At 32.9% G+C, this 25,529-nt stretch overlaps 1 protein-coding gene across 2 annotated transcripts in view; it reads left to right on the top strand.

Moving 5' to 3' along the window:
- The window catches only part of LOC106460419 (probable sodium/potassium/calcium exchanger CG1090), a 47,746-nt gene extending 22,930 nt beyond the window's left edge, over window positions 1-24,816 (top strand). For both annotated transcript variants that reach the window (XM_013920114.2, XM_022387130.1), the window contains 4 exons: window positions 8,339-8,587; window positions 9,590-9,691; window positions 12,816-12,947; window positions 18,933-24,816. In XM_013920114.2, the coding sequence (XP_013775568.2) occupies window positions 8,339-8,587; window positions 9,590-9,691; window positions 12,816-12,947; window positions 18,933-19,132 (683 nt within the window). In that variant the 3' untranslated portion in view covers window positions 19,133-24,816. The remainder of the gene's footprint in view (window positions 1-8,338; window positions 8,588-9,589; window positions 9,692-12,815; window positions 12,948-18,932) is intronic.
- The last annotated feature ends 713 nt before the right edge of the window (window positions 24,817-25,529 follow it).

Genomic DNA, 25,529 nt, shown 5'->3' with positions numbered 1-25,529 from the left:
CATAGTTAGCTGTTGATAATCCAATTATTCCATATGTTTACTAATTTAACATATCTGATTGCTGTTTTATATAGTTGTTGATTTTTTTGTTAACATACTATTTTTTATCTATATGATCTGTTATTTTTGAGTTAATTGAAAATTTAGTGTTTGTCAAATACAAACAGACTTGAACTTCATAATTTTGAGCTTTTTGAAGCTTATGTTTATTAGCATAATAGCTTATGTAATTAGCAATCGATGACAATCCTCAGTTCCACGTTTATGGAAATACATTACACCTTTCTATTAGTATCAGTGTCAAATTCATATAAACTTTACATTTATGTAAATGAATCAAATATTTATAAAGTTTATCTCTTTTACAAGAATTCTCCTTTACCATAAAGTTCTTCTGGGCTTTTCTCCCACCCAATTTCGAAATGTTTGTGTGTGTTCTCTTTGCCTCACATGTCACACTAGATTAATCGGTTTCAGTTGGAAGTGTTTCTGACAAATGAGTATATCCTACCTGCTTACTTATGTCTGAATATCTGATTACATTTTGATTTTCACCTCTGTTGCTAGGATAGATTTTTGTCATGCTATTCCATAGAGTTTTATTATTATTATATGGTTTTTACATTTTCAACTTAGTAATTTACATGTTTGGTCAGAAATTGAGAATTATTTCTATTATCAACAATTGGATAGGGGATACATTTTAGGATTTTCTGTCTGGAAGCTATAGGTGTCTCATATCTTGTATGCAGAGTCTATTCATCATTTGTCAACTTGCCATATACTGGAGTAATGATTCGTATGGTGTATCATACTGTATTCTATTCACACAGAATTTTTGTTAACTAAGTAGTCACTCTAACCCATTGTGCTTTGACATTTTTATCAAGTGTTCAGTCACCCTGTATTTAATACCTTTGCTGATACTTGGAATTAGAGTTTTAAAATTTTCATTTGCATAGTTGATTCCCTGTCTCAAGATTAAAACATCTTTTCCTGTATGCATTTCCTCTAATTTACTATATCACAAGTTCTCCAAAAATTTTGTACCTCTATAGACATTTCAGTGTTTTTGTTTCCTTTAGAGCAAGATATCTTACACTAGTTGTTTAACTCTCTCATTATGGGTAGGTCAAAGTGCTCATATTATGACCTTTTATACAGTTAAATTCAAAATTTAGTTAAACTTCTTTATTATATGAATAAATTTGACTTAAAATGGATTCTGATATGCTATCTTGCCTACTCTTACAAAAAAAGCTTTCTCGGCTAGTACAGCCCTCTATCAGCACAAACCTTTCGCCTGCCACTAGCCTTACAACTCCTACTTTCTTCTGCATATCAACATGTAAAGGATTATGCAGCAACCCTCCATCAATGGGAGAGCGACACTACTTCTATCATAACTAGTGCCCTCTCTAATCATGCACTTGTTAACCACTTTTTGATTGGCAGTCTTATTGTGCAGACATATTTGTTTTTCCACACATTTTTACTTTCGGGTATTTTTCTAATTCAGTTAGTGTCATTTTTCCATTTTTTTTGTGGAGAGTTGCATTATCTACTCTCCCTTTTCTATTTTTTGTTCTGCTGTTCCTGCTACAGCAGATTTTTACCAACCATGTGTGTGGTGTAAGTCTCATAGTTATTGGCTGCTTATGTGATGGCTATAATCTGTATAAATCGGGCAACATTCTGAATAACCTGATGAGTGTCCTGTCATACTAGTGACAAGGTGTGTGTGTGTGAATGGGTTGATGTGACTTTGGGCAGCCATTTTCCCCTTCCTGAATATGTTTATCTGTCATGTGTTATTTTGGGGGTCTTACCTAGACTTCCTTCTTCCTTTGTAGTCTTGATTAATCAGGTATGTTGTATTTTGTCTTTGTTTTCTTTAAGATTCTACCCATGCCATCCTAGGGGATTAATCTTTGGATCATTCTTTTGTTTTTCTACTTACCCAGATATTGGGGTTTTTTGCTAGTCACTTTGGATAACATTTGCATTTGGAGGATCGATATTTCTTTTCCTCCATGTCGTTGGCCTATCATGTTTTTACTTTAATAGTTCCAACTATCCATAGATAAACTTGTACCTGTTAAAATTATTCTTCCTGTGTGGGGTTCTGACCCTGATACTTTGGTTAATTTTTCCTACCTCCATTTTCCCATATACTTCTTACAATATCCACTATTATCTGTGTATTATCCTCCCTTTACTTTTTTGGCTGAGGGTATTCATATTTTTCATTAAGGGCTTTCTGTTGATCATGATAGTCATTTTTTTTGTCTCCCATGGCATGCCTTTCCTCTTTGGCCCTTGTCATGAATATTTTATTATTGTTTAATTTTTGTTATACTAAGAGTTAAAAGCAGACGATTGTAGGAAGTTGTGTTTATAAGCCATTGATGTTAAGACTATTGAATGTCGCGTGCAATATTTGATGTCGAGAATAGAGATTTCTAGAAGGCAGGCAGATGATTAAGTGATAAATATATAAATAGTGTGAGACGAGCAGAAACAGCAGACAGACAGTAGTAGAAGAAAGTAAAGTTACAGGCAAGGAAAAGTTTGGTGTGAAGTTAACTACTGTAGAAGTGATAGGCCTAACAATTGACATATGCCTAATGTTTAATATGTAATAGAGTAAGACTAACAATAGAAAAGGAGATAAGAAGAAGAAGAAGAATTATTCCATCAAAGCATGGTTCTAAAGTAATTGAATCAGTCTGAGTGCACTTTGACAAAAGGGACAGAGGATATTTAGAAGAAAGAAGACCAAACGATTACAGTAACCCGCACCACAATTGTAAGTGAATCTCACACAGAATACTAGTGCGATAGTAATAGAGAAGATAGTACAGCTTGTCAACAGAAACTGTAAAGTAATTGAATAGCCTAAAGTGGATGCTTGACAAGAAGAAGAGCACTATGCATATAGTGTTTATAATATGCCTATAACATCAATAGTGTGAAGAATTTGTTGTACATACATTTAACTTGTTCATTTATTGTTGAATTTATTGCCAAGAGGTCACAGACATCTACTGTAGAAGAATACTAAACCCAACAACAATGCAGTATATATTTATAATATTAAGAAGTATAAGTAAAAGCCTTTTATTTTGACAATTGGCAAAAGAATAATATATCTTAAATTCTGACAGCCCTTGTTTTACAGATGTGGCGGCTCTGTTGTTGGATTTTTCTAGGTCTGGATACTGTTTTATTTAGAGTTTGTCTACTCTACTCTTCATTGCATGAATTGCACATGACACCTTTTTCTACATCAAGAGGTGTTTGTGAGTTTTCTTTGTCAGTTTACCAGCATAGGTGGTTCACTTAATGCTGTTGGTTTATATGCCTAGGTTATCATCCTTCCCTTTCTACCATTCCTCCAATGCCATTCTTTTTCACTTGGCTTTATGACTGGGACCTGCCGGATTCCTTTCTTGCGGGTTATAAGGAGGTTTTGTCTTCCACTTTACTGTTTACCGAAATTGCTTCTGTGTTCCAATCTCATGTACTGTCTATGTTATTTCACTCATTCTGCATTGCTCGTCCTCCCTGCTCTGATTCTCTCCAGGATTGCAACCTCAATGTTGTCCTTTATGCTCTTACTCGTCCTCCATTTGAATCTTTGTCATCATGTTTGTTATATTACTTTTCTTTGCTGTCCCTGTTCCTCATATTATTGGCATATGTTCATCTTCTTTCTGAAGTGTCTACGATCAGGTTTTGCTATATTTTGTTCCATAGTTCCTGAACATTCTTTTATGCCCAAGACTTTGGCTACTTGGGAGAGTAATCCTGATTTCTCTCCCCATACCCTTTCCTCTATCTCCCACCTTTTGGACCATTTTGATCTTGGCCTACTATTTTGCCTTATCAGGGCCCTTAGATGGTATGTGATACAAATTGCATCCTTCTGTGGTTCTTAGGTCCGTTGATATCTTCATTGGAATCCTAATATTTCTTATGACTTTTTCTCATTCCTCTTGTGGGTTGGATTTGACAGCCACTTTGCCTGGCATATTCTTCCTCTTCTCTGTCCTATTTTTTGTGTTTTTCCCTTCAGATCTGTCACCTTACCTTGTCCCTGGCTGCCTTTTTCCATCTTCCCTTGGTGGACATCGTTAGGGTGGGTATGTGGACTATACTAGATGTCTATCACATTGAGACTCTTCCTATTGTGGACCTAATATACAATTCCAGATGTCACTAGTTGTTGGTTGATCAACTCTTCAACGTGGTACCTCTGCTTTTCAAAATAAGTCAAACTCCCATTTACAGTCTGTCACAACCTAGTCACTCAACACCTGGGGCTCCCTTTCCTGCTGAAAATTTTTGGGGTCCCAGTTGGCGAAACATTCCTGAAGGGCGAAGAATATACCTGGCTCAGAAGTGGTGTGGTCTTCCACTGATGTGATGTTTTTCATTCCTTACCACACCTCATTGTCTTTCTTTGGGTGCTTTCTCATGGAGGATCATATTCTCACTGGCCCTTCACCAATTCATTGTGGGATTCTAGTATTTTCTGAGATGAAGTAAGATATTGTATCATAAGTTAACATTTTCCTAAACTGAAAATGTATTTCTGATATTTGCCACCCTTCACATTTCTCTCCCATCCTCCCCACTTCTGGTGTGATTTGGTTCAATTAGCTATGGCCAATATCGAAGTGATTAACAAGTGCATGAGAGGGTGCTAGTTATGATAGTGGTTGTGTTGCATTCCCATTGGTGGAGGGTTGTTGCATAATCATGTATATGTTGATATGCAGAAAGAAGTGGGAGTTGCAAGACTAGTGGTAAGTAAAACAATTTTGCCTATAGAGGGCAGTACTAGTCAAGACAGCTATTTATAACAAAAATGTGGCTTAAATGTCAATGGCAACCAACAAGAAAAAACAAGAGGTCAAACATAAATGCTGTATTTCTTGTTTTTAGGTATATTTTTAATAACTGAAATGTAAAAATTACAAACTTATTAGGTAAGATAATGATAAATAATAATAATATAATTTCTCCATGAGGTATGCTTGCAAGTAGTTCATGAATTATATCGTTCAGTATGGTAATATGAGCTATGTGTTTGCCGAGTTATTTACAATTTGTATTTTGGGATTGTTTGTTAAAAACAGATGTGGACTGTTACAAGCCTTAAGCTATTTAAAATATACAATTGTAGCTTTAAGTTACAATCTGCAGTCATTTTAGAAAGAAAAAAGGGTTATTTTAAATTTATTTCATATATTTTCATGATGGATACAAAGTCTGTCAAATTGATTAAGTTCATATTGAGTTATGTCACGTATTAGAATTTCAAATAGTCTGAAGCCGAGTTAACTGATAGTTTAAATTTAGTAATTGAACTGCATTTTGGATTTATTATTTAAATATATGCCAATATATTAGTCAATTTACGATATTTGCCAACAAGATTGATACACACCATTTTTGTTTTAAACACAAATACATTTTAATATACACACAACCATACAATTTACAATAACAATTAATACAAATAGTTATTACAAACAAAGATTTATAAACAAAAGTTTTGCAAACTTACAAACACTATAAAGTTTTCTTTCTTGTCCAGAATTTCCTTGATATCTTATTGAGGGTTTACAATGAGCGAGTTAATTACAAGTTAATGTAAGTACGATTTGCTCTCCATGATGAAGTGATATGTTTTCATAAAAATATTAATGTCCAATAAGAATCCACTGAAGTTAAACGATTTGTAACGTTCGTTATAAAAATCAGTTATAGCTTTCGAAGTTTATAGCAAACTGATTATAGCGAACTAATAATAGACACTCTCCTTGGCGTGGCGTGTCGGTTATATTTATAGCCATGGGAAAGTTTTCTAGAAAATTCAGTCTTGCGTAATAATACTGAGCTACATTTAAATGTTTACGTATATAGATATATTGTTGATTGTTACTCTCGAGAATCTTCTATAACTTTGGAGAATAGGCGGGAGTTTCTCAATACATATCTAACACTATAAGCTATGCATGTTTTTGAATATAAATTTAATCTAAACAAACGATGTGAAAATAAATATATAACAACAAATTAGTTACAGTTAGGATAGATAAAATATAAAGTTTTACTGTAAAAACATTGGATATTTATTTAGGAGGTTTTAGAGGTTACAAAAATGAAATTTGAAAATTTTCAGAAGAAAAGGACAAAGGATTTTTAGTATTAACATGAAAATCACTTTGCATTCAGAGTAGTCAACACTCTAACTCCATGTAATTATGGACAAATCTTTAGTAAAGATATTCAAGTAAAAGACTGATGTTTTGTATACAAAAGACATGTAATGTTAACTGAAAGCTTCCCAATCTTCGTGAAGATACACCTGTCACATTAAAAGTTATAGTATGGAAACTGATTACTTTGTGGTTACAATGTTGGTTATTGACCAACCAAATATGGAAAGATTTAAGTACACCCAGCATTAATGGCATCCCATGCAAGGGGAATGTGCCACCATTCTCATTTGTTTGTTCCATTGAAATTGGAATTCAGCATCGGCTCCTTTGATTCATCTAGACATAAGATGTATTTGACTCTGACATCTTGACACTTGACCATGTTAAGTGACACTTTTACTAAGGACTTTTTCACTGTACCTTTAAGGTTTGCTTTGGGACTGACTTAAGTACATGTTTGAAAATATTTGTTCGTATTGAATCATAACTCTTTCACTATTATGGGTACTTCTGTAACTCTCTAGAGCACTGCCATCATGTGTGTTTGGAATTTTGTACCATCATAAAGAAATGGTATTCTCCTCTAAACTTCCAAAGGCTTACCAGTTTCAGGTAACTAATGAACTATTAAGATGTGTGTTTTTGTTTTTATTGTGTATCTATATATAAACCTAGCAGTAAGAGAGTTGTTTGTTTATAGATATTAAAATATCTTCCAGTGGGTGAACAACTGGAGCAATTTGTGGTCATGACTTCCTGTGTAGACACACAACATCATTATAATAGTATGATCGTTTTTTTTTCTTCACCCATTAAAAGCTGTAATGTGAAAAGTATTAGTAAGTTGTGGGCAAGTATGTTTATCTCCAACCATTGTAGCGAATGAATTAAACTGCTCAGTATGTTATTGTAAGAGCTCTACAGATCTTTCTTATTCTCAGCATTTAACATGTTCTTCCTTTCAGTTGTCTCTGTGTGCCTGTATCTCAAGCCACATGATATTTCAATTACAGTGATGCCAGTTTTTATTGTTTATTTCTTTCTCAGTACTTCTTTTTCTGATCATAACCTCCACATTTTTTGGGATTAGAAGTTATGGAAGAAGAGAGATCTGAAGTTTATAACAAAATATTTTATAAATAAAGCAGTATTAAGCATTAAGTAAAGAGAAGGGAGATTATATTAAACAAAGAAACTAAAACCTCTGTATCTTGGCAATTAGCCAATAGAGTGGCATAGAAGCTATGGTAGAAATATCCAAGTTTTGTTGTTGTTGTTGTTAATCCCATGCTAAAAAGAGATTCACAAAAGTTGTTGAAAGGTTGACTGGCTTAGAGTTTACATCTGTCTTAATGGGATACTTTACATTTAGAGATGGGATACATAGCTGGATAGGTTTTCTTTCTTTTGAAGTTGTATCCTCCCTTGACTCTTGGGTTTAGGGACTTTCTAGACATAACTGAAAGCAAGATAGGTTTCCATGGTGTACTGCATATCCACTTTAGCACATTGTCATATCTGCTGTAGTGTTAACTAAAGAATAAAACACTGTTTTCTGTCTTAAAATATGATTGTACATACATAAACAATAAAATATTAATGTATGGCTGTTGTATGAGTGCTAGTTCATCACTATGGATATTTGGCCTTCAGCTCCCAGCTGAATGGTGGCAGAAGTGGTGTAAACCAGCTAAGTAGCTAGTGTAATAGCCATTGAACCTTATCTGAAAATGAATGGGCAACTTTCAAGAACATGTGAAGTCTCTAGGTGTGTTCATTCATTCATTCTGAATCACAGTACATGAAGTTCCATTCCTCCTGGACTTGCTTCTGGGTTAAGTTTTCTCTGATGTTTCCTGGTCATTGGCTAGTTGTTGGAGAATGCCTTTGAGTTCATGTATATTTCACCTTCCTTGGACAGTCATCTGATTTGGGATCTTTAGTAATGGCTTGTTTTATTGAACATTATTATTATTACTTTTTGTCCTGTATGTTTTTGTCAGTAAATCTGCTGTTGTGGAGTAGAAGTAATCGGTACTAGATGATATGGTTTAAGTCTACGTTGTTTCTTAAATGGATTTTCATTAATTTTATGTTTCTTTCAGATTTGGATAAACTTGAAAATTTTACAAGAACTAATGATGTGGAAAACTTATCCCCTTTCCACATTCCACAGAAACTTCACAGAGCATTTATGTGGGCTATTTCACTCCCTATTACTGTACTGTGTTACTTCACTATTCCTGACTGCCGCTTGGAACGCTGGAAGAACTGGTATTTGGTCACATTTCTCATGTCCTGTGTTTGGATATCTGGACTTTGTTACATTCTTGTTTGGTTTATTACTATCATTGGTAGGTTAAAAAAATTTTCTGCTGTTTTAAATTCATAATGATAGTTATATGAAAGATTATTTTGAAAAGAAAAAAATACCTTTAGAATAATGTAAAAAAAAAGCTCAGATTTTAATGAAAATTTTTTAATTTTTCAAAGGAATATCACCTATTTACTGTTTTATGTAGAAATTTAAAAATGTTCTACTGTATCTAATTGATTGGGTAGTGATTTTTTTTCCACATATATCGCAAGTAGAGATTATTTAAACATATTTATTTTTGTAGTCTCTCTAAGTTTTTGTACTGAATGCTCTTCTGTAATAAAGAATATCTAAGGACATTAGTTATTTGGTGTAAAAGTAAAATAGAAAAGGAATTTAAGAAAATTTGACTATGTGAGAAATGTAGCATATGGAAAACTTCAATAAAAGTTTTGGTCTCTTTTATTACATACTAGAGGGAAAGTTTTTATCTTTTTGTTACCACTTTTAGTATTTATGTAAAAAAAACAATATTCTAAAAAATAATAAATGCTCACTATATCAACATTACAAACCTGTATCATTATAAATAAAGCTTTATCTTTAACAATGCTTAAGAGATATACATTGTTATATGCAGTATTAGTTATCAAGGAAGCCCATAACTATTGTATTGCAGTAGGCTTAAGTTTGGTAAGTTTTTCTAAATACACTAAATTTTTCTTTTATAATGTAACAGATAAGATTACAATAAATAACATGTTAAAATCTCTAAGCAATTGGAATAAATTACAATTAAGATGAAACAAGATTTATTATCAGTTTTGTTGAATCTTAGGGAATTGAGCAAGAGTCATTTCTTTCTACTTGTTTTTAAAAGATAAACGTAAATATACTTTTGCTGTATTGATAAATTCCTGCAAGCATCTCAAAGTTAAACCCTGTTGTTAATTATAAGATGCATGCAGTGTATTTTAAAACTTAAATAGTTGAGTATAAAGATTCAGTGTAAACCATGTTTCATGATTTTCTTTAAAAGGTTTCACACTTCACATTCCTGACACTGTAATGGGACTGACATTTCTAGCAGCAGGAGTTAGTGTACCTGATGCAATATCTAGTCTCTTAGTTGTGCAGGAAGGTATGTATGAAGACTTGAATGCAGTGTCACAGTAGAATAATTGGTAACGTTATTGTCGTTAGTGTTTAAATCAGTATTTGATTATCAATCCTCATTATATAGGAAACTATGTATATGTGGTGGTATTTCTTAAATGTGTGAACATTTCATAAGGTTAAGCAAGAAAGATCTATAAGCCAAACAATTGGGCCAGGCATGACCTACTGGTTAATGTCTTGGGCTGCTGATCAAAGACTTATGGGTTTGAAGTGTGATGCTGCTGAACATGCTGTACACTTTAAACTGTGGGCACATTAATCCCATTATTTGACTCCAAGGGTTGGACTAAGCCCTTACAATTTTAGGTGCTGCTGACTGTTTTTGAATGCTCAGAATCAGTGCTTTAAAGACATAGAAAAATTGGTTAAAGACAAGTTTTTATGAAAATGAATAGAGAAAAATATAGTGTGCATTTGAAGTGATGAAGTTTACACAGTTCATTTTTAACGTATCCAAAATGAATTGTAGAGTGAAAAGAGAAAATGCTTAAACTCACTTTTGAGGTAATTGATTAATCATAAGGCTCATAAATCGATTAGTATATACCCCCCTACAACCACACTCCTCCCATACAAGCAGAAAAAGAAAACGTGTGTACTGGTTTCATAACTTTTTGAACCATTGCATTATTCTAACATGGTATTAAAATTTTTTTGTTTGTTAATTTGAATAACTTTTGAATTAGCCTTAATTAGTTCTGAAGAATGCTATTTGCATATTTTGCAAAAAACATTTTTTGCTAAGAAAAATATTTTGACAGTTTTTTTTCTTCTTTATTACCCATTTAACCCATCTCTGAACTGTACAAGTATAAGGAAAAAAGTTATTGTTAAATAAAAAACTTACGGCTGGCTACTGAACTGTAAAAAAGGAATCAAACAAAAATATGGATGGAAGTGGAAATATCACTTGATTGGTTAATAATCATATAGCAATTCTAAGCCATCTCGACTTTACATGGAGAATGAAATCTCTACATTACTGGCTTCCCCAAAAGCTTGGTGTTTGAATAGAATCTCAGCTTTCATCATTATACCTTTCCTTTAGTTAACTTTAGAATACTACTTTTATGACTACTTTACAATAGGGTAACATTTTACAATTGAAAATTCTGGTTGTATTTGTTTTACCTGTGAGGAAGCCACTAATTTAGGGATTTTGTTCTCCATCTTAAGTCAAGACAGCTTAGTCTGCTATGTGATATATCCACTTTCATCCCTACCTGGTTTGGTTCCTTTTTTCAAGATCATTAACCAGCCCTACATAGTTTTTTTATTTAGCAATAAATTTTTTCCTAATATTTGTTTTACTTTTTTTTTATAAGATGGCATACATAGGTTGAATAAAAATAAAATACGTAGTCAAATATTGTGAATACTCTTTTGCTCTATCAAATGATGATAAAATTATTTTTTAATATATATATACACTGAGTGGTCACAAGTAAATAGACACCTAATTTTTCGTCATTTAACTGATTTGTGTTCACAGAGCACTATATACACTGAGCGGTCACAAGTAAATAGACACCTAATTTTTCGTCATTTAACTGATTTATGCTAACTAATTTGTGTTCACAGAGCACTATATGAATGAAAATAGTCCACACACTAATTATCTTGTGCTACAACATGCCTAGAACTCGAGGTTCTCTCGAATTGTCAGATTTTGTTACAGGAAGGATAGTTGGTCAAGCAGATGGTGGAATAAGTCAGCGGTAAATTTCGCAGAATTTGGGAATCCCGCTTTCGACAATCAACAGAATCATCGTGCAGTTCAGGAAACACGGCAAGGAAACAACTGAGCAGCGTCCGGGTCGTCCTAGTCCATTGGAGAGGACAAAAAGGGCTGTCAAGAGGAGCATCGAAATGGATCCCAGATTAACGACTGCAGAAGTGGCCAAAGTTGGTGGGATGAGCCTGAAATCTGTTCAACAGATTCTCCACAGATTGGGTTATCGTTGCAGAGCAGCTAGACAGAAGCCCTTATTAAGAACTGCCAACATGGTCAGTCGAAAGAAGTCTTGTCTTAATGCCACTGGAAAAGAAAAGAATATAGATCAACTTGGAGCACTAGAACCACCCTGCAACAAGTTGTACCTCAACCAGTGCAATGTCTTGTAACAGGTAAGAATACATGAACAGAAATGTCAGAAGTAACAGTATCTAACATAATCAAGAAGGTTCTCCACATGGAAATGAGGCCAACAGTGAGATCACCAAGATAAGGTTGTCAGTCCTACCTCCCTTTGAACTATCACATACCTTTAGGCTCAAGAAGCTGGAGATTGAACTGGGTATTCATTCTTTCCATATGAAGACATACCAGTCAAGTTGCCAGAAGCAGCACTTATCAATTTCTGTGTGATTAGACTCTTGAAATGGCTGCTGGAAAATGATTGTCATTACACACTAAATGGTTATGGAAAAGGTGCAGGAAGGAACATTGTGCTTTGAACTTTACAACCTTATGATGGAGACTTTTGCAATTGAAACTTTGCTGCAGTGCTATTGTCAAGATTCACAGTTATCAGATAAAGCAAAACAACACTGGATATGCTAACATGGGCTATAACAATGTGGTAAGGCTCCAAAATAATATATTTTTTTCACTCGTAACAGATTCAGGAAAAATTTGGAAAACATCATTTGAGTCCTCAGTGGCATGTCTGCTGACTTGTAATGCTAGAAACCATGTTTCAATACCTGAAGTGGGCAGGGCACAGATAGCCAATTGTGTAACTTTGTGCTTAACTACAAACAAATAAACAAAACCACTTTTTTTTTATTTGTATGAAATATACAAGTTAAATGATGATTTCACAAAACGTGCTTCATTAAAGCTTATGCTTACTATTTTCATTATCAACTTTAAAATTTGCTGATCTCATAGATTATACGTATGTATAGAACATAAAGCACAAAACGTGTTATTTTCATATGATTTTTTTGCTCACTCAAATTCAAAGATGTATAGATTATATGTACATGCAGTTTTTACAACTTCTACTATCTAATGAAGTATGTACTTTGTAGTACTCCTATTTACACCTGGATTTTAGACAATATTCATACTGTTGTTTCAGGTATGGGAGATATGGCCATTTCCAATGCCGTAGGAAGCAATGTGTTCGATATCCTTTTGTGCCTTGGATTGCCATGGTTTCTTCAAACAGCAGTCATGAAGCCTGGTTCTTTTGTTAAAGTGTACAGCAAAGGTGGGTGCTAAGTTGTACCTTGAGTTGTCATTATTACTTCAAAGAGTAGTTGTTATTATGGTTTCTTCTTTTAACGACATTTAAAGTATTTCATCTTGTTTTATTTATGGTTGCTTTGGTTATAACTGATGCTTTTCATAAAGTGAACAGTAAATATTAGTGTTGAAAGTAGTGTGATTGATATAATGGTGCTTCTTAGGTTGGCATAATATCCATAAGACACGGTTCTTAAACCTGCATTAGTGGGATAGATATTGGATAAAGGTGTCCATCTCTAGAAGAAAGTGTGAAATTTTTTTATTTAAATATTTTGAAATATGCCATCAATAGTTTCATCTAAAAATGGCAGCCCAACAACTCCCACCACCACAGATTTTTTTGGTATTTTCAGTGAGTGAGTATACACTGATATTTTTTAATTGTTTTATTCATAATTAACTCTTTTGCTGCCAGTAGTTATCTGTTATATGCTGGTGAAAGACATTCAAATGTATTTGTGGTAATATTGATGCATATGACTCAGATTGTATACAGAAAGAACCTCCAAATCAAAAACTTCTTCAAAGAGTCTGTACTTGATGAGCAATATACAGAAGACCCCCAGATACTTGTTGTAATTAGTACAATTGATCATTGGTAGAACAACACCTGAGAACCTATTTCAGAATATTTAAATGCACCGGAATTGTTGCATATTTCACTCAGCTATTTGTTTTCAACTCTATGGAAAGAATTAAGAATGAAACTCAAAAAAGGGAAGCACAGTTCAATGAAGAAACAGTGTTTTTATGTATCTTGATAGTTTGGTTCATAGCCAAACAAGAAAAAGGGATCTTTTGAGTACACTTTTTCATAAAGGATTGTCAGTATCCAATAATAATACTTCAAGCATGGAATTAACAAATTAACATACATTTACTGTTTTATCTTAGTGGTATCTTACACCAGTCATAATTAACAAATTAACATACATTTACTGTCTTATCATAGTGGTATCTTACACCAGTCATTATTTGACTTAAGTGGCTATGCTTACACCATTAACAATACTCATGCACAGGTAGTGAAATTGTTGGAAGATTGATAGTATGAAACATGAAATCAATCTTGGTACTTCCTAATCTTGTTATCAGCCAGCCCATTGCTACATTTGAAACATGAAATCAATCTTGGTACTTCCTAACCTTGTTATCAGCCAGCCCATTGCTACATTTGAAACATGAAATCAATCTTCGTACTTCCTAACATTGTTATCAGCCCATTGCTACATTTGAAACATGAAATTCTGAATACATTTCAAAATGTAGAATTAGCTGGGAAGCATAGGCCTAGTATATGGTTAAAAATTGTACAACTTAAGCATCAATAGGTATTTAGCAATGTTATAACCTGAGCAACAGTAGCAATTGAAACTATAAACCCCCTTGAAAAACACATGATTGAGTATGTTCTGTGATAATAGTGTACATGTAGCCATTGAAGAATTACATAATGACTGGCATACATGTAACCATTATCTACATTTATTGTACAACTTAAGCATCAATAGGTATTTAGCAATGTTATAACCTGAGCAACAGTAGCAATTGAAACTATAAACCCCCTTGAAAAACACATGATTGAGTATGTTCTATGATAATAGTGTACATGTAGCCATTGAAGAATTACATAATGACTGGCATACATGTAACCATTATCTACATTTATTGGTCATATATGATTTCATAATCTGAAAATGTTGAAATTTCGGCAATAAGTTTCCATCTTGCCCTTTGGAAAATCTGCAGCCTTTGGCCAGACTCTCTTTTTTTTTTTGTTCTTTTGCATTGTGCATGCATGAAATATTCTGTTTAATGTAGGTCATCAAGTAGAAAGAAATGACTGTTATTTATACAGTGAATATAAATCTTATTTCTGTTAAAGACACTTGAATTACCACAATTTACTGTATAACAAAGGTTATCATAGTACTGATATGCCTACGTTGTGATTGCTGCCAGGCTTTGCCAGTTAGGGAATTTACTTGCTTAATCTTCACTAACCATTTCATCATGAGTGTTTTAAGTGATTTCAGAATCTGTAAACATGCTATCTTGCAAGGTAAACACTACATTTTTTTTTTCATCATGCATTAGCTTTCATACTTGCTCACTACAAATAGACTTTTAACAAATGAACTCTAGCTAAATGACAGAGATACTAAAAGTCTAATAAGGGTTCATCTGAAATGTGGAAAACAATGTATTGGTTTTTTACTCATGTCAGTGAGATGAAAATGAAATACAATAAAAAAAAAACTTGGGTAAAGTTACCTGAAAAGTATAAATTTTTCAGTCTGTTAATCAATATCCTGTAATAATTTTCTCAATTTGCTGCAAATTTTGTTACTTCATGAAAAATATTAGCAAATGATTTGCAAGAAGATAGGACTCATTTCTTGGGATAATCATCCTCATTTGTGAATGACTGTTTTCACACACGAAATAAATAGTTCACTATTTTTTTGTAGTATTAACAAGCAGTCTTTGACTCAATGGTAGAAAATTACTATTCTGGTAGGCAGTTGGATATCCCATCATACCTGGAAATCCAGAAGTCTAAGAGTGAGGTACGTGGCTGTATGGTGCATGACCCAGAGATCATTTTGCTATACTGCTTTCTCTGATCCAATCGTTAAGGTGTTTCTGGTCTACTAAAGTGGACCACCTGCATGCTGTGATTGTCATTATTTTAATACTTCTCTCTCTCCTTATTCTTCTAATATTCTTGAACTTCACTTAGAAACCATCTTTGTATTCTCCGTTCCTTAGTTGATCTTGGATCATTCTTTTTCACGTTGTCGAGATTCATACCATGCTGAATCATCTTTGCTTTCTTCCTTATTTGTAGACAAGTTGTTGGATACATTCGTAAGTTAACTGCTCCTGTATGCAGATGCTCTTTTCTTTGGGTACTTTACAGCACCTCCTCTGCTGTAGCTTGATAGTTGATCTTGGATCATTCTTTTACACGTTGTCGAGATTCATACCATGCTGAATCATCTTTGCTTTCTTCCTTATTTATGGACAAGTTGTTGGATACATTCGTAAGTTAACTGCTCCTGTATGCAGATGCTCTTTTCTTTGGGTACTTTACAGCACCTCCTCTGCTGTAGCTTCTCTGACCAATGTCACGGCTAACTGATTGAGCAACTCTTGTGCTATCAGGATTGCATCCGCCTCTGCTACACCTGTAACTCCTCAGACATTTTGTTACTTTATATTTGTAGGTTAGTTTTGAATCCAATCTCGTTTCCATCTTGACAAGAACAAGTATTTGAAGATTCTGGCTCATTGTCTCAACAGTTTTTCACATGTTTCACAATAAGTTTAGAAATGGTAAGTATTCTATAAATAATGTACTTCAACAATGCCATGACAGTTTTTTGCATTAGAGTAAAAAAATCGCCCAACTCTACTGACAAAAAATCAATCATAAACTTGTTTGAATGTGATTCAATTACGAATTGACATGTATATATAAAATAATCCAAATTCATATGAATTTTCAGAAATGCTAAATATACTTCTTACAAAATGCACTACCATTTCTGCTGCTGTTGCGTATGAGATGGTTGTCAACATGGATGAAAATGTTTTTATTGTTGTTATTTTTTAAATTTTGCACATTCAAAAATCCGTACATACTGTTTGAGTAAAAGCTTTGCATGGTATTTTACTATAGTAATTAAAAATATGATTGGCTTTAGTTCAGAGTTTTTCAAAAATTGTGGCCGGTGGAGGTATTTATTTTTTTAATGTTACCTTTCATTACTAAGCCTAATATTGGGTATAAAAGAAGACAAGAAGATTATTGCAGTCTTCCAGTGTTTTAATTCTAAAATCGGATATAATAAATTATAAAGAATAAACTCTGGTTGCAGGATAAAAATTTTAATAAAATGAGGTACAGACACTAAACTGGAGGTAAGAGGAGACAAAAATGACATTTTTAGTTTGCCTTGGATGTGTCAAGCTTTCCCAAATATTGATCAAAAATTGACCCACAGTTGTTACTGCTGTACCATCAGGTTCATTTTTATCATAAGTGAAAAGCTATAATGAGTATTTTTGCAACATGTTTCAGGTCACTGAGATGCAGGAAGAGTTATTCAAATAGGTCATACTCAGTACATTACTGGGACTCTACTAATAGTATAGAAACATTCCAAAATTACAAGTCATTGGAGTTGGCATCACCAAAAGGCTGAATTCTGCATATTGACAATAGAAATAAGCCCCCTCAGTTGTTCAGTGATAAATCTGTGGGCTTATAATGCTGAAAACCAGGTTGAATATACGCAGTAGGTAGAGCACAGACATCCTGTTGTGCAGCTTTGTGCTTAATAAACAAACAAAACAGTGTTATTAAAACACCATTTGAGGCATTACCGTTATGATATAAAACAACCTGCAGCAGAATGTTTCCAGTGGTTGGAATAGCAAATTTATCACAACAAAATATGTTATTCTGATATGATATCTTACAACTGTGAACAAAAAGCTTTCTTGACTAGTCTTCTATCAGCACAAATGTTTCGCTTGCTACTAGCCTTGCAACTCTTTCTCCTCGTCCACATTATTACCTTTTTTAAGGATGCTTCTCTTTTTGTTTGGGGAGCATTTCTTGATACTCTGACCACCGACCCTATCAGATCAATAAGCTGCTTTTGCAATGCTATCAGTTGGTTATTTGGATTTTAGGCCTATCGACTGCCAGGGTCATTAAGGCCGTCAATGTGTTGAGACTCCTCAGTAATGGTGAGGATGTGCATGGCTGGAATAATGAAGTGTGCGGCACTTGATTGATTGTTGTGCGGCACGCAGCTTATAGGGAACACTGTTGTATGTCCTGTGGCTGAGATATTCCTCTTTCCTACCATCCTCCAGATGTTGATTCCTGATTGGACCAGATGTTGGTTGGAGACAGTCCAGCTGCGTAAGTCCTTGCATGTATTTGGCTGGTCCCCTCTTCCTCCTGTGGACTGGATGATAAATTCTCAATACCACCAGGTTTTTGATTAGAGATGTTACCCCAAATTGATGTCCCTCCTATTCTTCCTACCATCTGCTGGATGTTAGTTCCCAGTGGATATGGTGTTATTTGAAGTTGGGCAATACAAATGATCACTTGTGTAAGGCTGGCTTTCCTGTTACTACTGCAGACTGGATGTAACATTTCCATTGCCAACAGGTTTTGGACGAGAGATGAACGTTTCCTAAGCTCTCCTTACTTCCTACCATTTGGATGTTGGTTCTTGGTGGACCTGGTGTTCACTGTGTTGGAAGTATGCACATGCGAAGTCAGGTTCTTGGTACGGATGCTCGTATTCCTGTTGAGTACCTGTTTTTGATATGAAAGGTAGATGACACTTTTCTACTGTGGACCTGAGGTACAATTCCAGATACCATAAAGTGTTGGTTGAGGTCGAACTCCTGCTTACAGTCTGTTGCGCTCTAGCCACTTCACACCTGGGGATTCCTTTCCTGCTGATAAATTTTAGGGACCTTCCTTGTTTCTGCATTTTAGGTTTTGGTGACACATTTCTGAATACTTTTTAGAAAATGGTTGTCATTGGACATGAACAACTTTTCAGATCCACCAATTCCCAATCAGTTTTGACTCTTCAAGGACAAGTGGCTGAACAGTTTTTTGCATTCTGATATATATATATATATATAAATATGTTTGTGTAAAAATTTAATTGATGCATCTCATATTTTCTGTGTTATAGTAGTCTTTTTTTTTCTTCTTTTTTTAAATTTTTGTCTCTTTTTTACTGATAATGTAAATTAAGAACAAAATTTCACAAAATTGAAGGCTAATTTTAACTCAACCCAGAGGCTACTTTAATGGGAAGTAACTAAAAGTTTGCTTCAATCACATGTAAAGTCAGAGACTGTTGGTACTTTTCTGAACTTTGATAAAACTCTTTTATTTTTTAAGGTTTGACATATTCAACTGTGACTCTTCTATCAACTGTGGTGTTTCTACTGGTGGCCACACACTGTAATGGGTGGAAACTTGACAAAAAGTATGGAGTGATACTTTTTATTTGGTACCTCCTTTTTATGGTGTTGGCAAGCCTATACGAGTTAAACGTCTTTGGTTACTTCAACCCACCTGAGTGTCCGAGCAATTATTAAACAGTACAGTTTCATCCATGTATCCTAATGCCTACAGAACGGTTATGTGATATGTATAACATTTCTTTACAACTTCAGGGAAACTTCTCTACATACGTACATCAGTAGCTGCTAAACGGAAGAGTTTTATTTGTCACTGTAACTTCCAAACTAGAAAAATCATGTATTCATTTTGTGAAAACACTAGAATTAAAGTTATTATAATATTGCTACACTGCTTAAAACTTCTATTAGAGTTTTTTTATGCATTCCAGTTTTGAAAAGGGAAATGAAGATGTGAATTTAAGTAAAAAAGTTGTAATAATGGTATATAGTTTTAAGTCTGTATTTGCTGTTACTGTACATTTCAATGATAGTAAATGGGGAAATGTGTTTGCTCTCTTACTTCAGTCAGTGAGAGTGGGCAAAATTTTGTGAATGTTTGCTTCATTTTTTTGTATGATTCAACTTGATTTGAAATTGGATTGTATTTACTTTATTATACATACATATATATACGTTGTTGTTATAGAAAATATAACGAGTATTTTTATGGGAATGAGCAGCATCCTACGGTTTATCAATCACATTTAAGAAATATGTCTACACATGTATACTTTGTTAATATCTTCCTATAGTTTATGATGTATTCAAAATATATATGTAATACGAGTACAACACAAAATTAAGAAACTTGTTTTTACATGGCTACAGACTTGTTTCATCAAAACTGTTACCAATAAACATCAAAATATTGATTATATTTGCCTTATTAAATAGTATTTCAATGTACATTATTAACAATATATTTATATCAAAGTTTTTTTTGAACTTGTGTGGTATTTGTGTTAGCGTCATGAACTTAGGTAAGTTTTTGGGATTCCAGTTAATAAAAATAAAAAGGGGTTAAAAACTTGGTCGGTATAGGAATGTAATTTAAGATATAGAAATATAAATGTAACTACCCAATTTTTAGTTAGTTCTTTATATCCCTCCCTCTTCTCAATGGCTCAGCAGTAAGTCTGCAGGCTTATAACACAGAATCTGACTTCGATACTTGCAGTGGGCAAAACACGGGTAGGTCATTGTTTAGTTTTATGCTTAATAACAAACAAATCATCATATATTCAAAAATTTATATATTTTTCACTTTCCTGTTTCTGTGATATTCTGGATCTAATGCATACTAAATTTAATAAGTGACAAATGTTCTAAATAAGTATATCTGAAAGTTAGTTCATCTCTAGAAGTAATGTTCCAGCTCCTGTGAAAGATTCACTATAACTGGTGGTAGTAGCAGAAATTGGATGTAACCTAACAGAAAAGGAAATTGTACTGGAACCATGTTATTTTTGTTTCCAAATTAATCTAATTTAAACCAAACAGAGTGAAATCCAGATTTTGTACAAGCTACTTTTCAGGAAAAGAACCAGGAGTTTAATTTAATCTAGTCAGCCACTGTTTAATTCTTGATGTTGTAATTACTTAAGTAATGGTAGTTACAAGCCAGTCGGAGAAAATTTGCATTTACAGTTAAGCCAAAATGTTATATAGTAATAGGCATAAAAACAGAAGTTTGAAAAACTCTAAAGGGGAGGTTGTTAAATAATACACACACAGCCTAATGTACTTTCTTAAGGACTCTTGCATCAAATGTTGGGTTTTTAATTATTTTTTATCTTTCTACTGATTTTGCTTAGTTTACCTTCAACTTGTCTTTTAAGTAATCATATTTTTTCCATTTTTCGTGAAAGTTTTTAGTTTTCATTGAAGTTTCTGCGAGTTATAACTAGTGACCCATTTTGGGGTATTTAAGCTACATTCTTTTGTAAATGGTAAAAATTTTTTCACTGCAATTTTGTAGGTTTTTTTTTTAAAACCTGTGTAATAAGATTCTTTTGATATTTCATTATGAACATGTTTTTAGCATATTCTTTTTTGTCACACAAACATTAATTTTTTGGGTTAATTTGTGATGGCAATTGTTTTCTTTGATCGTATGTTTAGATTATTAAAAAATCTTGTTAATGTTCTTTATTTATTTAGTAAACTGCTTCTTGGTCTTTCCTAGAATTGTAATTACTAGTGATGCATTAAGAAGGATAAAGGAATAACTGCTTGGTTGACTTTTGAAAAGTAAAAACAGGACAGAAGTCATGTTCTTGTTAAAAGTGGGAAAAGTATGTAAAGATTTCATTCCACATTTTTCTATCTGAAAATCTTTCAGTTCTTTCTTTCCTCAAACTATGTTGTACTTCTTGCCAATTTTGGTCAAGATAATTTAACTTAAGCATCCAATCAGATCATTTAACTAAAGATGCAGATTGATTGATGTCCAGATCTTACCCTCACAGAACATTGATTCATAATTCAGTTCCCATGAAAGTTTCTGAAATTTTTCTTCCAAGTTCCCATAAACTAGGCCAAGCATGTTGGAGTATGGACCTGACAGTCATTGTTCAAGTCCTGTTATCACCAAATAATTAATCTTGCTCTGCACTTTGGGGCCACAATTTGGTCAGTCAAGATTTCCCAAGAGCAAGAGTTAGTGCTGTTGACTAACTATCTTCTCTCTAGTTTATATGTTTAAAATTAGGATGGCTAATGCAGATAGCTTTTGAGTAGCTATATATGAAAAGAAAAAAAAAAACACAAACGTTTATGCGATCAATTATCTAGGCCTCTAAAAAAGACAAAAACAATTGGCTGATTGGTCATGCAGGTTCTGATAAAGGTTAATTTGATCATTTATTCAGATCATCATGATGGTATTTCATTGCAAATTTTATTAAATCTTCTCTTATTATACAAGCTTCAACTTACTTTGTTTTACTCTCTGTGAATGCATTATTATACAAGTGATTTTGTTGATGAATATATATATATATATCATAGATCTGAAAATTAGTTCTTTAAAACATTTTGATAGCTGTGAACTTTTTGTTATCTACTTGTGGTTTCATCTTACTTTCTTTCTGTTAGCCATGACATGGAAAAATAATTATGTATTATATTATTTATTTATTATTATTTACTTAATAAGCAATCTCAAGTACTTCCAAGATGCAATTAAATTAATAAGACCTGAACATGTTACAGTTAGGTGCAATTATTTTTCAGTTATTTGGCAATGTAATATATTGTAAAGTATAATGGTCATTGTTATGCACATGAAGCTGATGCTGTGATAGTCCAATTTGTCTTGTGTTCTCAGACTATCAATAATTCTCTGTTTTGTTGCTAAAAATGTGAAACACCTTATTCTAAGTATTAATCAGGCTGAACTGTTTCCTGAATATTTAAATTTTTGACGCTTTTTATGAGTTTGATTTTTAGATAATTTTGAATGATTTTGTTTTTGTAGTGACTGAATAAAAGAACTACTTTGTAAACTTATGAATTAAATTTTGATTGTTCCATTTTAATTGGATTGATAGCTGTGGGAGTGTGTGTGGTAATATATATTAAGGTATGTACTTAACCTACAAGTAGTGAAGTTATTGGAAGGATAAAAATATAAATTTTTGTAAGAATAAGTAACAAAGCAGTTTATTACTTTGTTGACTTTTCATTTTTATAAACATGAGATCAACCTCCAAGCTGAAAGCCATATTTATGCACATTTTCAGCTGCGGTGCAACTATTGAAAAAAATGTGTTGAGAAGTTCCATGATAGTTTTGAGTGAATAACTCAAATTTCATGGTATGCTATTCTGGAGATATAACATCTTCATTCAGTACAGTTACATTGAACTCCCTGTGTAGTTAAAGAGAATTATACACGCATGTAGAGAGTGTTACCTGAAGCTGTCAGGCAAGTTATGATTGGGTAATGTTTTTCTATTGTTTGACACTACAAAAGAATGCCAAGTAAGAAATCAAATTCAATTATGGTTATTTAAACATTGTGATGTGTATCTTACTGAGTCTTTTCCTCAAATATTTTATGATGATGGTATACTTTCAGAAAAAAATTTTTCTTATAACATTGCAAATAATACTTTTAAATAAGCATCTCTACAGCTGTCAAAACTTGTCAAATAGTGGAGAATGGTACTGAAAACTTATAATTTTGAAATTCCGAGGAAACAAATTTTACCTCACTTCCTTAGCTAACCCAAATTGTCAGTTTGTAGAAAAAAAAATCTGACCATTTTTATATAAGTTATTCTTTTGTGGCTTACTGTTTACACATTTTCTTGAATTCCTTTGAGATGTATTTTATTGAACCTTAAGATAAATATTTCTGATAAAACTTAAAATTGTAACCGATGTGTTTTAGTATTCTACTCTCTTGTAGGCATGTGTATTTTATGATATTATAATGAAAGCGTTTTTTCTTTAATCTTTCTAGTTTTACACTGTTTATCTTGATGAAACCAGTTTCTATAAATATATGTATCGCCACTGTGATTAGCTAGCATTACATAAGCTTCACGTAGGACAGACTTCTTTTTCACTTGCTAATATGGAATTGCTCATCTTGCACTTGTGGTGTTCTATTTGATATTTTATCTGGTAATTTTGCAGGTATTTCTGGGAAATTTGGTTTTTATTGGTTAACAAGCACAATTTTCACATAAAAGTTGATATAAGGATATTGTGAAAAAAACATTTTACTGGAACGATTTAAAGGCCAAATTAAAATTACAAGTTTGTAAACTCACCGAGTTTATGACTAGAAATGGGTTTTATATATGTTATATGGTGAATGATTAATTGATATTTTAAGTAAAAACATTTCTCAAGTAATCCTTTTGTGGTTCTTGCTTCTGTGTTTGTGGTCAGTGTTTACTGAAGATGGTAGCTGTGTAGAAGGATAACTAAGAAGAGATTAGGTATTTTACTTAAATTTTAAATATGTGAATTTAATAATATGATTATTTACAACATTGAAGTAGGATCAGTCATATACTGTTTTACTCTGACTTAATAACTAAAACGTTGTTTGATTTATAAAGTAAACTTTAATGTGTTTTTTTTCTTTAAGTTAAAGTGTAAATGATTTTATTACAATTGGCCAAAGAAGTGCCTTTCCGTGAAACAAGAAAAGTGAAGAATTAGTTTAAATCTGGCCTGAAAAGCAGAGTATGACAGGAGTAAAACAAGAAGCAACTTGGCTTGTTATATGCTTCAAAAGTGTTAAGTATGTTACTGGTTTTCATCTACAGCTTTTAATAAGTAACGGGCAGAATGAAGTTTTGGTAAACTAGAAACAAAATTTTATATTTTCATGTACACAAATCCTTTGCCAAAAATTACTCACTTTTTTTGCTCTGATAACCATGGAATCCTAATTTCTCAGAGGTATCTTATGATGAAGTGTATTTAAATGTAGAATTTATGCTTGTGAAATTAAATTGGTGCACTATATTTCCATCTATTAATAGTAATTCCATAATAAATGTTGTTTTCCATCTTTCAAAACTATATATATAATATACATGGTTAGCTCTTTATTGACAATATATAAAATTTTAGGCCAAGTTTCTTTCACTGAAATTATATTTTTTTACGTCTATTTTTTGTGACACGACGTTTTGTTTATAGATCATGGATTGGATATATTTATTTCAATATATCGCATGAAGGATCATGGTATTTTAGCTTTGCTGTCTTGCAGCTGTTATGATCTGTATACTTTGCATTTTAATTTACAGTGTAAATTTAGGGAAAAAAAGAAATAAAATATATTTGTGCCTTTATTCACCTTGCTTTTTAATACTAAAATGTGTGTCGTAACTTCTGCAACTGGTGCGTTTTTACTGGAGCAAACGTCATAGAAGATGCATCCTTTTCCCGTGTCTCATAATTTTGAATAACAATTAGCTTATCGATTGGCAAAACTGGCGCTGTTCGTAGTTTGATTGGTAAGAAAAACTTAACTAAAAAAGTGAATAATAGGTTGAACAATCGCCAAGGTTTTACTATTTGAATTTAAAGAAGGATGACGTTTCGAGCTAGCGCTCTTCGTCAGATCGTACAGCTCACAACAAAGGCGCATGCGCAGAATTCAAAGAACTTGCGTGCGTAGTATTTGGAATGTTGAGCGTGAAAATTACGTCTGTTACATCTAATCTTATAAAGGAGCTTGCGATCTATACGTCCAAAACTCGGAACTACCGCACCGATCCTCAACCATTTATAACTGAGTAATGTTTTTATAACTAGGCAATAAATATAACAATTGAAATTTCCACAAAAATTATGTTTCAGATTTAACCAATAAAAATTACAAACAAAAAGGAGTAAGTTTCACATATAAAACAATCAAAAAACAAGGTTTTAAAAAATATATTTGTTTTTCTATAGTGAAAATCTCGTGAGTTTTGCAACAGAAAAGCAAGGCACATTTTGATAATTGCGTCTACAAAGTGCGGGTTCGAATCCGCGTCACACCAAACATGCTCGCCCTTTC

The sequence above is a fragment of the Limulus polyphemus genome, unplaced genomic scaffold (genome assembly GCF_000517525.1).
Source record: "Limulus polyphemus unplaced genomic scaffold, Limulus_polyphemus-2.1.2 Scaffold767, whole genome shotgun sequence".
Taxonomy (NCBI): domain Eukaryota; kingdom Metazoa; phylum Arthropoda; class Merostomata; order Xiphosura; family Limulidae; genus Limulus; species Limulus polyphemus.
Note: the sequence above shows the minus strand (reverse complement) of the source record. Positions and strands in the feature narration are given on the sequence as shown.